General features: G+C 44.4%; 1 protein-coding gene across 3 annotated transcripts in view; it reads left to right on the forward strand.

Annotated features, from left to right (window-relative positions):
* The window catches only part of EGF (epidermal growth factor), a 208,156-nt gene that overhangs the window by 114,258 nt on the left and 80,179 nt on the right, over positions 1-13,719 (forward strand). For all 3 annotated transcript variants that reach the window (XM_029596110.1, XM_029596125.1, XM_029596117.1), the window contains one exon: positions 13,174-13,394. In XM_029596110.1, coding sequence (XP_029451970.1) covers positions 13,174-13,394 — 221 coding nt within the window. The remainder of the gene's footprint in view (positions 1-13,173; positions 13,395-13,719) is intronic.

The raw sequence follows: 13,719 nt of genomic DNA on the forward strand, positions 1-13,719 counted from the left end.
TAGAGGCCTGACTCTTGTGCGGGTTACATGCGTGGCCGGGCCTCTTCTAAAATGTACGCAGTGCGTGCAAGGTCCGTCCGCATGCATAAGCCCTGTTTTTTACATGCGGGGGGTGGTCTAAAATCAGCCCGAATGGTTGAAGGACAAAAGTCAACGCATAATATATTCACCTACAACATTTAGCGAGGGAGTCCCCAGTTGTGTGGCTGTACTGTCTGGCTGGTCAACAGAGAAAGCAAAGTCGCTTACCTGTAACAGTTGTTCTCTGTGGATAACAGGACAAACAGCCACAGAAACCTATTCTCCTCCACGGTAAGTTAATGTAAGCTAGGTATTAGACTGAGATGTCTTCTGTAGTAGAGTTGTCACAGGAAGCACTGCACATGCTAGTAGAATACCTGACTCGGCAACATCAGATGACAACACCAAGTTTTGTGGCTGTTTGTCTTGTGGTCCATGGAGAACACCTGTTACGGGTAAGCAAGTTTGCTTTCTGTCTTCAGTTTCATTACTTTCAGATTGCCAGCAAACTGCAGTAGACACATTTTTCTTTTTATTGGTTCTCTTGCTGCAAGCAGGTTTCTGATTGGGCAGTGCTTCTTTCAGTCACTGTGTCCATCAAGCTGAGTTGAACTAGCAGAGATAACTGAGTGAAAAGTGAAAGTGACTATAAGTAAAAATTTTCATAGTTTCGAAAAGCAGTGCTGTAGGTTACGATCCTGCTCGCAGACCTCACCCCGCAAGGAGGTCTCCACTCACTGCCATCGGCCCGATGCCGCAGGACTCCGTTGTTGCAGCCTATGCAGTTCCGGACCGCTGCTGCTTCGCGGCCGACGCCACTCTCGCAGCAGGAAGGGCCCTTACCATCCTCCTGTGCGGCTGGTAAGTTGCCGCCGCTGACTTTGCTTCCACGGCGGGGAAACCACTGCAGAGATCTTCTTTTCGTGGCTGGGCTGCTGCCGCTCGCTGCTCCCCGGGGCCTTGTTTGTGCGGCCAGATGCCGCTGACGCCATCTGCACAGCCTGGTGCCGCTGCTACGGATGCTGCTGGGGCCTTTCCTCATGGCCTGGTGCTGCTGGGCCCTGCTTCCTCTTTTGCGGCCTGGAATGCCGCCGCCGCTGCCATATACCTCCACAGCGGGAGACCACCTGGCTCCTTCTCCCTGATCAGCAGGGGGCTGCTGTTCCTTCATTCTTTGCAGCCACCACTGACCTTGGTCCTGCTCCATTTCCTGGGCCCTCCTCTAGGCACCGGCATGCGCCTCTTCACTTCATTTAAAGAGCCAGCGGCGTGAAAAGCCCGCGACCCCACCGGAAGTCCTCATCTGCTTCACTTCCTGCTTCAGCCCTATAAAAGGGCTCAATTCCTGTTCCTTGAGGCCTTCGGACTGGATCCCATGGTCGTCCATGTTCTCCTTCGCCGGTCAAGGTCCTCCGTGGTCTTCATTTGTCTAAGATGGCTCTTCATTCCATGTCTTTGATGTTCCTGGTCTCATTCCTAGTCGGAGCTCCTTCGTTGTCTTGTCCTAGTTCCAGATGTTCCAAGTTCCGAGTCTTCCAGCTCTTTCAGTCCTCCAGATGGCCACCCCGAGGGTAAATCCTTATAGATATGGTTCCTGTTTCTGGTCATTGGAGCCTCATTTGGTTGGATCCCCTTCTGACGCTTGTCTTGCTCCTGCGTGGTCCACAACCAGCCTTCCTAGGATGTGTAGGGCGTGCAAGTGGACATGATGGTCCATGACCAGCCCATGGGGGGCTGTGTAGGGCGCCCTGAGGGACAGTGCCCCCCTGCACCTTCCAAGTTCCAAGTCCTCATCTTGTTCCTGCCCTCAGCCTCCGTCTGGCCTCACGCACTTGTCGTTCCCAAGCGGTGTGTCTGGAAGGGCTTTCGAGTGACCAGAGGGCTACTCCCGAGACCAGTATTGCGTTGCTGCGTCGCATTGGTGCGTGTGGGTCCAGCAGAGGGATGATCCTGCCTGGTTTCTGTTCTGAGTGTTATTATTTGTGATAATTGTGGGTGGATCTTTAGGCCGGTGGCAGATGACCACGCCCCCGGGGGAAGATCCCGAGAGGGGCCACAGGTCAAGCTCAGAGTTGGGAGACAGACACACACTAGATCTTTTATTAAACTGTATATTGAACCACCAGAGGTAGCAGTAGTGAGCTGGAAGAGCCCAGCTGGGCTGTGGACCCTCAGGTACTGGAACAGCGATCCCAGGATGGCTGAGCTGTAGAGAAACTGAGTATAGTGAGTAGGGAGAGTATGCAGAGTTCAGGAACAGAACCTTGATGGTAACACTCACACAATAGTCTCCTCCTTCCACCATGTCTCTGAGATGCCAATTAAGTCCATGTCATCATTCATTGCTATACTCTCTAATTCTCCCATCTTACTTCTTAGACTTTTGGCATTAGCATACAAACATTTCAAAATGTGTTTTTTGTTTGTATTTACATTATGCTTTTCAGTTGTCAGGGATAAATTGGAATCTTTTAGCTCAGGTGAGTTTTTAATTACAGGCACTTGGAGTACTTTTCTTATTATTGGAACCTCTCTCTTTCCATTATTCATAGCTTAATTCATAATCATACATTCACCTGGCTCTGCTCACTACTACGCATCTACAAACCAACGCGACATTTAAGATCACTTAATCAAAATCTACTAGATATCCCTTCTCCCAAACAAGCCAGACTAGATCTCACCAGAAAGAGAGCCTTTTCAATAGCCGGACCAATACTCTGGAATTCTCTACCAAACCATCTCCGTTCAATATCTATTCCCTCTCATTTCAAAAAATCTCTTAAAACCTACCTCTTCCAACTTGCATTTAATACCTCATCTAACTAAACTGTTACCAATACCCAATCTACATTTACAAAGTTACTTCCACCCTCCATAACTCTCACCTTATACAATCTATAATTACAAAACATGCTCATTCTCTCCATAAACTCTCATCTCATACTTTCTTTAATCAATACATCCTTCACTCCCCTTATAATATCATACAACCTCTATATTTCACATTCTCTACCTATCCATTCCCCCAAAATAATAAGCCCCACGGCACCAAAAAATCCTTTTATTTATAAAAGCCTTAATGCTAGCACTCTGACTAGCCATTGACTATTTTATGTAAAATTTAAAAATTCCATTTTATTTTAATTATTTTATGTTTTATTTTTATCTTTGTGAACCGTTTTTGAGAAAAAATTATTTTTAAAAAAAGGTATATAAAAGCTTTTAAATAAAAATAAAATAAATAAATTATAACGCATCATTAGTCTCCATCAAAGATACCTCCTTTTGAACCATGCACTGCTGAGCGACTGTCGGCTTATCCCTTTGTTTAAAAGCTGCTCTATCTCCTTTTTAAAAGTTAGCACTAGCAGCTTGGTTCCATCCCAGTTAAGGTGGAGCCCATCCCTTCAATCTCCCTTCCCCTTTGTTCAATATTCCTTAAAAAAATAAAACAATCTAACTCAGACCAAGAAGAGAAGTGGAAAAGGAAAAGTGCTGAGTCTTGAGATGCGATTTGAAAGGTGGAAGAGAGTTGATGTGAAGAAGACAACAGAGTTGCCATCTGGTTCTATTTTCCCCAGATAGGTTGATCCAGTCCTGCAAGCCAGGAGCCACTTTTTCTGCTTTTCTTAAATAAATCTGACCTTTGAGCCCAAATTGCAATATGGTAAAGCTGGGACTGGAATAGTCTTTCTGAAAAAAAATGTCAGACCCAGCTGGTAACCCTAGGCGAGATGCCATTTCATGTGGTCTGTTAGAGAGGAATCACAAAGACAAGATTTCAAACCCCGTAATATTATGAGATGGGAGTTTAAAAATACAATCCTAATAAATAGAAGGCATGACGTGACATGCACAGAGAAGCAGTCACACCCCTAAACACCTTGCTGGTCCATTTTGGTCTCTGTCTTCTGTCATTTACTCTGTACTGTGTTATAAGACTGTGTGGACTGTGTGGAAATATCTCATGAAAGACGGGGTTCCCTAACATTACAGTTTATATAATATGGCATTTTTACCTAATACACTTTATGGGCACCGGTTACAATTAGTATTACCTACCTAGTGAGAAGTGATGAATGACTAAGTGTCAACCCTGCTGGGCCTGGAACCTTTTGTGAACCACAGTTTTGCACCCTTGCTACAGACAGACATTACCAGAACAGTCTCTGCACTGCAGCATATACACAACAGCACTTGGCTAGCTCTGCCAGTCACAATGGAAACAATAACACAGTGCTCTGGATCGATGTGCATGTCTTATAGGTTTGCTCCAAAGCCATGCTTGTAACATTCTGTTTGGAGTATTTCTGGCTGACTAGTGTTTGGCGAGGCGTGTGGCTGGTGTCACACTACATGCCCACAGTCCAGAGCCAGAATGCTTGTCAGTCAGGATGCTCCTATGCCTTTTACTTGCTGGCTTGTAAGGATTTACAGAGCTGTGTGATCGCTCTGGGTGGCGGATTATTGTCTGCTGTCTGTATAAATTCCCCTCCATCCCATTTGTGAAAGGTAAAGGTGCAGTCTGCTAGGGCGTGAGTCCATTTCAAGCAATGTCTTCACTTATTTATTTTTGGATTTAGCCCACACCTTTTCATTGGTAGCTCAAGGCAAGCTGCATTCAGGTGCACTAGGTATGTCCCTGTCCCCAGAGGGCTCACATGTCTTATATTACCAACGAGCTACTTATTTACAATAAGCCTGTCTGATGCTCTTTCTGTGTGAAAACATTGCAAGGAGCTGTCATTCTTAGGGGACTACTAGACTTCCTTTTGGGAAGAGTGTCTGAAAGGGCCCCCCTGCTCCAGACACGGCAGGTTTTGCAAAAACCATCTGATATCTTGATATTCTAAATAACTGAAAGGTTAGGATGTGGGAGGAGACATGGTCTAATAATTAGAGAAATACATTGCAAGTGGGAAGTCTTGGGATATTGATCTCTGCCACTGATTCTCTTGTGGCTCTGGGAAACTCAACTTTGTTTATCTATAACAGGGAAATTATTATTATTATTATTATTATAACATGGTTTCTTCTCCCATCTCTCTTTTGGAGGTTTAGAAGCAATTCAGGTGACAGAATAGTCTGCTGGGACATCTACCTTTGAGGTGGCTGCATGTATGTTTATGAAGCATTTTTAAAAAAGTGCTGCGATTTGTTTGAATAAAAGGCACTAAATAAATCCAAATAATTACTGGGATCCACTTAAGGTCAGGTATACTAACCTTTTTTTCTTCCTTATAGACACAAAATGGGAAAAACACTTACTACACTCGCTCCATGCTCTTTGTCTTACCAGATTCAAATTAATCCATCCTAAATGTATTTATTTATTTGATTTATATTCCACCTTTTGGCACTTCAAAAAGCTCACTTCATCAAGGCTGCTTTTAAAACTCAAAGCTCAGTTTTTCTTGCTCATGCAACAGATTCATCCATTTGAACTGAGGAGTGCATTTCTCTGTTTCAGACAGAACTCAAGGCCTGTTGCATTATATAAGAGAGACTGATCAGCAACAACGTACATGGCCAAAATTCTCTTTGAAACATTTACAGACTCCTACATCATTTTGTATTAATACTTAAAGTTGCCGCTTCCTCAGTTTAATCTCACCTACTAAATCTTCTCAGTTGTGGCCTTGCTATTTCTTTTGAAAACTTTTGATTACAGTGAAAAGTATATAGCAATCACCTGAGATACGTTTGGTTCTGATGCATACCAGACCCTCAGAACAGGCATTTCCATGTACATACCCGGATCAGTCCAGACTGTTGGGTTTTGCCTCCCTTCCAGCAGATGGAGACAGAGAGAAAAAACTTGAAGAGCACCCCCTCTTAACCTGGTGTTCCACCTGCATCTCTTCAGTATTTCTCTGTCTCCAGCAGATGGAAATGGTGCAAAACCTGCGGGCTTGAACCAATCTCAAGATTTAAAAAAAAAAAAAAAAAAAGAGAGAGAAAGAAGATCAAGCACAACAACAAGAGGTGAAATTTCCTCCCAGGGGGTCGGCAGGTCCTGGTGGGACCATCCCCCCTGGTAGAGCAGGGGTTGGATACCTCATAAAGTTCTCCGTTCTAGTCAGGCACCAGGGGTGATCACCGGTGGTCCGGTCCCTCCCCCTCAACCAGCCCAGTCCTGGAGCAGCCTGTATGCCATGCTGGTAACCTTTTTCCTTTATTATGCTCAGCACTTAAAAAAAAAGAGACTATATGCAGGCTGTCACTGTTTGCTGTGTGGCAGTGTTTCTTATTTGTGGTCCGAGGATGTGTGAGCGGCTGTGACCGCCCATCGGGTCCCCAAAGCCCTTCCTCTTGATTTGTATTCGCAATGACACCTTCCCTGATCGCTTGTCTACACATCGGTATCCACAAAGATCACTGGAAGTTTCTTCAGTTCATGATCCTCAGAATGCATTTCCAGCTCCGGGTCCCCCCATTTGGTCTGGTTTCAGCTTCTTGCTCTTTCACCAAGGTGATGATGGTGGTGGTGGCCGCAGCTCTTGGGGGGGGAGGGAAGACTGGTCCCTCATACCTGGATGACTGGCTCATTTAGGCAAAGTTGAAAGAAGTCTGCGAGCTGGCGGTCAGCAAGGCCTTACACCTTTTGCAGTCCCTCAGATGAGTTGCCATCAGGTCAAGCATCCTCTCTTCCTTCTCAGGTCTTGGACTTCCTGTGAGCGTGGTTCAACACACGAGTGAGTAAAGTCTTCCTATAGGAGGAGCAGATTACCATGTTAACGCAACACGTTGCAGCTCCTTGGCTCAATAACGTCCGCTCTGGAATTGCTCATGGCCACTTGCTCATATGAGGCCTTTACAGTGAGTGTTACTATCCTGTTGGGATCTGATGTTGGAAGAGTTCCAGATACCCTTACCGCTCACAGCTTCCGCCAAGTCCAGTCTTGGTTGGTGGCTCGCCCCAGAACACTAGAGGCACGGGGTGGATCTCGAGGTGCCTTAATGGGTGATTGGCTCCACGAGTGCCAGTCTCTCCAGCTGAGGAGTACTGTGCCAGTCTCATTCAGTCTAGGGCCAGTGGTCACAGGTGGGGGGGGGGGGGGCGCACTAGTCCATCAATTGCCTGGAAATGAGAGCGGTCCGTTTGGCATTACAGAATTTTCTGCTCTTGTACGCAACCGGGCAGTGCGAGTTTTATCCAACAATGTGACAATTGTAGCCTATATTGACCATCAAGGAGGAATCAAAAGTCGTCTGGTAGTCCTGGAAGCGGTGCAGCTGATGGCCTGTGCGGAACAGCATCTAGTCTTGATAGCGGCATCACACATGGCAGGGACGGACATTGTACAAACGGATTTTCAGAGCTGGCAGAGGTTAGTCCCTGGAGAGTGGGAACTCTCAGGCGAAGCAATGAACCTCATCTCTCGCAGATGGGGTCCTACCCATCTGGACTTGATGGCGAATCAGGCTCCATGCTTCTTCAGTCGCAGTGGAGAACACGGTGCGGAAGGGGTTAACACACTGGTGCTCCCATGGCCGACCGACATGCTCCTCTATGCGTTCCTTCTGTGGCCTCTGGTAGGCAAGATTCTCCGGAGAATGGAAGTTCATCCCGGAATGGTAATCGTAGTAGCCCTGGAGTGGAACCAGCGGCCCTGATTCGCGGACCTAATCAACCTTGCGGTGGACAGTTCCCTGAGGCTAGGTCATCTTCCAAATCTCCTTTGTCAACGCTCCATATATTTCGACCAGTCGAATCGCCTTTTGTCTAGTGGCTTGGCTTTTGAAAAGCAGCAATTGAAGAAGAAGGGTTATCCGGAGGACCCCTACCTCTTTAACTTGTTATGGTATAGAAGGTCTTTGAATCGTGGTGTCATGAGTGGGAGGTCCTCTCTTGTTAGTCCTTGGTGGCGCGGATTCTGACATTCTTACAGAAAGGCCTAAGAAAAGGGCTGTCTTTTCATTCCCTCCAGCTGCAGATGGCGGCCTTGGGTTGCCTTAGAGGCAAGGTTCATGATGTGGCACTACTGCGCATCTGGATGTGATGCGTTTCCTCCAAGGGACGAAGCTTTTGAATCTCCCAATCCGTCTGGTCTGTCTGGCCTGGAGCCTTAAATTTAGTCCTCAGGATCTTGGGTAAAGCCCCTTTGAGCCTCTATGATCTAACTCTGAAGGCAATGTTTTTGCGAATCTCCAAATCCGGAGTCTCTCTCAGACCAGTTACATCTTTTTTGCCAAGAGTTGTGTTGGCCTTACACGTGATTCTATATGTAGAACTTCTGGCTTCGAGGTGGAGGTGCCTTATGCTAGGGAGTTGAGGCATCTAGATTCTAGAAAGATGCTGTGGCCATTTGGTTGAAAGTGGCCATGGCTTCCGCTTACATTTGCCGCAGATGGGCTGTCCCTGATGTTTTGAAAGCGCATTCGATGCGGTCTCAGGCTGCTTCTTGCTCAGCATGCCGGTTGGTCTCGCCACAAGAAACCTGCATGGCAGAGACCTGGAAGTCTTTACATACTTTTGCTGGGCATTACCGTTTGGCCATCCAGGCACCGGAGGTCAGCAGTTTCGGGAGCAGTGTCATTCAGCAGGACTTTCAAGGTCTCACCCCAGATAGGGAAGCTTTGGTTCAAACCAGCAGTCTGGCCTGATCCGGGTACGTACATGGAAAGGAAAATTTGGTTCTTACCTGCTAATCTTTTTTCCTATAGTTCCACGGATAAGTCCAGATGCCCTCCCATTGGGGGGATGATCAGTCAGTTTCTTGAGAGTCCACTCTAATTGTTTCAAGCACTGCAGAAGGCTACAGGTTTCTCCTTATCCTGTACTCCGGTTTTTTCCAAATTTATGGTTACTTTTGCTTGATCTGTACTATATCCTTTTATTGTGTTCTGCTTTGGTAATGTTCATACTGAAGAGATGCAGGTGGCACATCAGGTTAAGAGGGGGTGCTCCAAGTTTTTTTCTCTGTCTCCATCTGCTGGAAGGGAGGCAAAACCCACAGTCTGGACTGATCCTTGGTACTACAGGAATGAAAATTAGCAGGTAAGAACCAATTTTCCTATCTAGTACAAACTGAGAATTTTAACATTTTAGAAGTAGAAATCCTGTCAAATACACACAAAACCAAATGCTCACACCACCTTTCCTCTCCTCTCCTGACCCTTAAGTTAAACTATATTCCAGATCATTATCCAAATCAAAATATTTGAGTACATGACATCAAGCTCTGGAGGGCAAGGAGTAAATATATTCCTCACAGGGATGCAAGTACACTTTTCTATTTACAGAGATTCAGACTTTACTATTTCTATTTGGGCTATAAAATAGATTTCTCCATTTCCTAGAGGCAGAAGAATTTAACTGCTCTCCAATTCCATAGAATTGCTTTCTTTCCTATTAAAAAAGCCTTTCTAACAAACAGTTTCAGAGGTTTCCCCATTAGATCTAAAGTAGAAACATCATCTAGTAAGATCACTGTTGGAATAAGCCTAAATGACCCCTCCTATCAGCTGACAGACATTGCTCGACCTTTCTCCCAGTACAAGTGAACAATTGGGCAAGACCAAAACATATGACCCAATGAGCCACACTCTAAAATTACACACATCCTTTCAGACACACCCATCTTGAATGCCAGTACTCATGAGACATGTGCCCTGTTCAGGAGCCTGTATTGGGTTTCCCTTAAAGCAAAATTAGCAGTCAGCTCAGGAATCCTTTTTAATACTTCCTATCAGCAGAGACTCAGCAAAATCTTCCTGCAATTCCATATTCCACTTATCTACAAGAGAGTCAAATCCTTTTTTAACCTCTAGCTCCCAAATAAACTTTTAGGTTGCTCTTCCAATCTAAAATAAAGCTTTTTACTTGAAACACACTCTAGTATTATTAACCCCGAGTTAGTTAGTTATGTAATATCCCCTGATGAAGCCATTGGTGAAACAAGGGCCTTTGTTGGGTACACAGAAGGATTGTAATAGGGGCATAGGAAAATGTATTTAGTGTGTGTACTTTTGTGTTTTAAGGATGTGTATTATATGTATATCTATGTTTGGGGTAAGTTACATATGTTTGTATAATTTTTTATAATAGTTTTTATGCTGATTTTGTAAGAAATGATTGAATATGATATACGGTAAAATTAAAATTAGGGGAAGGGGGTGGAGTTAGGGAGGGGTCTAGGGAAATGGGGTGGTGGTGGCACCGCTGCCGGCGGTAATGTTTTGGACATTATCGCCAGCAGTAGCATGGGAAATAGCAATGCCTTTTAGCGTGGCGCTATGTGCGGTACAGCCGCATCGCGATGGGAGAAACTGCACCACCAGCTGCATTCTAGCTCCCTGCCCCTTTTTTCGCCGCTCTGCCCCCATTACTGCGGCAGCTCATCATTCCACAGGGAATGATGAATCTAGCCCTTAGCCAGCTAACTTTGAATATTGGAGTTAATCAGATAACTTAGCCACCTAAACCAATGTATGCCTAGATTCACCATTTTGTGATATAGTGCCTGCAGTCTATTGCATTTTGAGCTGCTTGAGAGAGAGAGAGGTGTCGAAGCTCACAAAAAAGTTAACTATTTATACCACTGTATGAGAGGGCACTAGTAATTCTGGGTGAGGATTCTGGGGTGGGGTGGTTTCTGAAGGGCAATTTTACATACACAGTCATAGGTACGAACAGCACAGTTACCATCAGTGAAGATTTAATGTGATTTGGAGGGATGAAAGGTGAAAGAAGAGTAGATTTGTACCATGTACTCTTCACCTAGCTTGCTGCATTCACCTTTTATCCCTCCAAATCACATTAAATCTTCACTGATGGTAACTGTGCTGTTCATACCTATGACTATGCATGTAAAACTGTCCATAAAGCCCAATTCATCCCATAAACTTCACCCCAAGTTCATAATGCTCCCTCTTACAGTGGGTCTCCAGAGAGGATCTCTGTCTCTGCCTCTCTCTCTCCCTCTCCTCCCCTTTCCTCTCCCTCTCCCCTCCTGAAACAGGATTTGCGATAAATCCCTTTTCGGTCATAACGCACAGCTATCACAGGCATAATACCCAGAAAAGAGATATAGTTATTTCTGGAGGTAAATCCCGTGATAGTGTGCGTTACGTTATCACATGCAATGTTAACCAGCCCTCATTACTATTACTCCGCCCAAACTTATAAGAACATAAGAAAATGCCATACTGGGTCAGACCAAGGGTCCATCAAGCCCAGCATCCTGTTTCCAACAGTGGCCAATCCAGGCCATAAGAACTTGGCAAGTACCCAAACACCAAGAACATCCCATGCTACTGATGCAATTAAAAGCAGTGGCTATTCCCCTAAGTAAACTTGATTAATAGCAGTTAATGGACTTTTCCTCTAAATGAACTTAATAGCAGGTAATGGACTTCTCCTCCAAAAACTTATCCAATCCTTTGTCAAACACAGCTATACTAACTGCACTAACCACATCCTCTGGCAACAAATTCCAGAGTTTAATTGTGAGTTGAGTAAAAAAGAACTTTCTCCGATTAGTTTTAAATATGCCCCATGCTAACTTCATGGAGTGCCCCCTAGTCTTTCTATTATCCAAAAGAGTAAATAACCGATTCACATCTACCCGTTCTAGACCTCTCATGATTTTAAACACCTCTATTATATCCCCCCTCAGCCGTCTCTTCTCCAAGCTGAAAAGTCCTAACCTCTTTAGTCTTTCCTCATAGGGGAGCTGTTCCATTCCCCTTATCATTTTGGTAGCCCTTCTCTGTACCTTCTCCATCGCAATTATATCTTTTTTGAGATGCGGTGACCAGAATTGTACACAGTATTCAAGGTGCGGTCTCACCATGGAGCGATACAGAGGCATTATGACATTTTCCGTTTTATTCACCATTCCCTTTCTAATAATTCCCAACATTCTGTTTGCTTTTTTGACTGCCACAGCACACTGAACCGACAATTTCAATGTGTTATCCACTATGACGCCTAGATCTCTTTCTTGGGTTGTAGCACCTAATATGGAACCTTGAATACAATTTACAAATTTGCGTACACATTTTATGATGCGGTGTTTATCACATGTGTTACGGCGTTATCGCGTGCGTTAGAGCCCTAAAGCCCTAGCGCATTTTGATAAATGACCCCCTTAGCTGGGTAACTGATTAGCTGGCTAAAATATAAGCTGGCTAAGTGCTCAAATATTCATTTAGCTGGATAACTTCTGAGTTATCCATTTTAAATGCTTCTGAATATGAACTTCACAGGTTTTCAGGTCAGGTGAGATCCCATCTTCGGGCAGTGTCTCAGCCTGCATCTTCAAACCTCCTCTACTTGGCTGCTGCTGTGCAGTGCTGTGAGCAAGATCTGGGTTTAGTTATTGGGGCCAGCTGGGGATGGTGCAGAGGCAGTATTCATAGCCCCAGGGGTGGGGGCAGAGGCCGTAGACTCAGCTATTACTCAACAGTGGCACCTAATGACCAGGCTTGGGAAGCTGAACAAGGACTAGTGCTGAGATGACTGGGCAGGAAAAATAAGGGAAAATGTGGTAGTTGCCAATGAAGGTTCATGGTGATGTAGCTTAGTTGAGGCTGGTTCTGACTGAACTGAAAAGCAAAAGGACAAGAGGAAACTGCCAGGCCAAGCCTCCCCCATCCTCAAAAAAAAAAAAAAGGCAACATTCTCTACTCAGGTATTTTGCTGGTTTTCCTTTAACAGCATTTATTTTTGAGAGGGCTATCATGTCATTCTCTCTACTTTCTGTTGCATCCACTTGTGATAATTAAAAAAAAAGTCTTCTTTAATTCATATTACATTACTTTTACAGCGTCATTATTTATGTATTTACTCTATAAAATAAATAATAAAGTAAATAAATAATAATAATTCATATTACATTACTTTTACAGCTAAGGAGATAAATCTGAACGGAGCTGAGGGATAGACTATGAAATAACTTATAGTTAATGACCAATTGGGTTAATGATAGAAATACACAACAGACTGTTTACCTCCTCTGTAAACTTCTGTAAAGGATCACGGGACATGATGAACAGTATGCATGTAAAGCACCTGCTGCTTACAACGTTTACTCTCTATTATATACGTGCTTGATTTGCATATAACTTTAGGTGATGTGGTATATAAGAAGCAATAGGCCTATTCACTGACTTCTTTGTGCATGTATTTTTTTTGTGTTTAAGGAGGTTATTCTGGACGGATCTGGGGGTAAATCCATACATTGGAAGCTCTTCCCTACAAGGCGCTGACCGACTGGTGATAGCTAATACTGACCTGGTGTGGCCCAGTGGAATAACAATAGACTTCCTGGCTGACAAGCTGTATTGGTGTGATGCTAAACACTCTATTGAAACTGCAAATCTGGATGGCTCAAATCGCCAAACGCTTACACAGAATGAAGTAGGTGAGGTTTTTGGGTAGAAGATTACCTGTTATATAGGAGTTTGTGTGTTTGCTGTATAGGAGTTTGTGTGTTTGCTGGTACTTTACCTGGGTCACTTTATGCACTTTTTGAAAGATTTAAATCCCTGGGGTGAGTATACAACTCCTTATGTAAAAGCTGGAACCCCAGACACTTACTGTGAAGACTTTCAGGCCATTTACCGATAGTATCAGAATGATATTTAGAAAAGTTTAATCAGCCTCCAGCAAACAATAGCGTGTCATGGGATAATCATTTTCCACTGGCTACCAGTCTCTGTGATACATATCTGTCATTTTTTCCCTTT

This window comes from Rhinatrema bivittatum, chromosome 1 (genome assembly GCF_901001135.1).
Source record: "Rhinatrema bivittatum chromosome 1, aRhiBiv1.1, whole genome shotgun sequence".
Taxonomy (NCBI): domain Eukaryota; kingdom Metazoa; phylum Chordata; class Amphibia; order Gymnophiona; family Rhinatrematidae; genus Rhinatrema; species Rhinatrema bivittatum.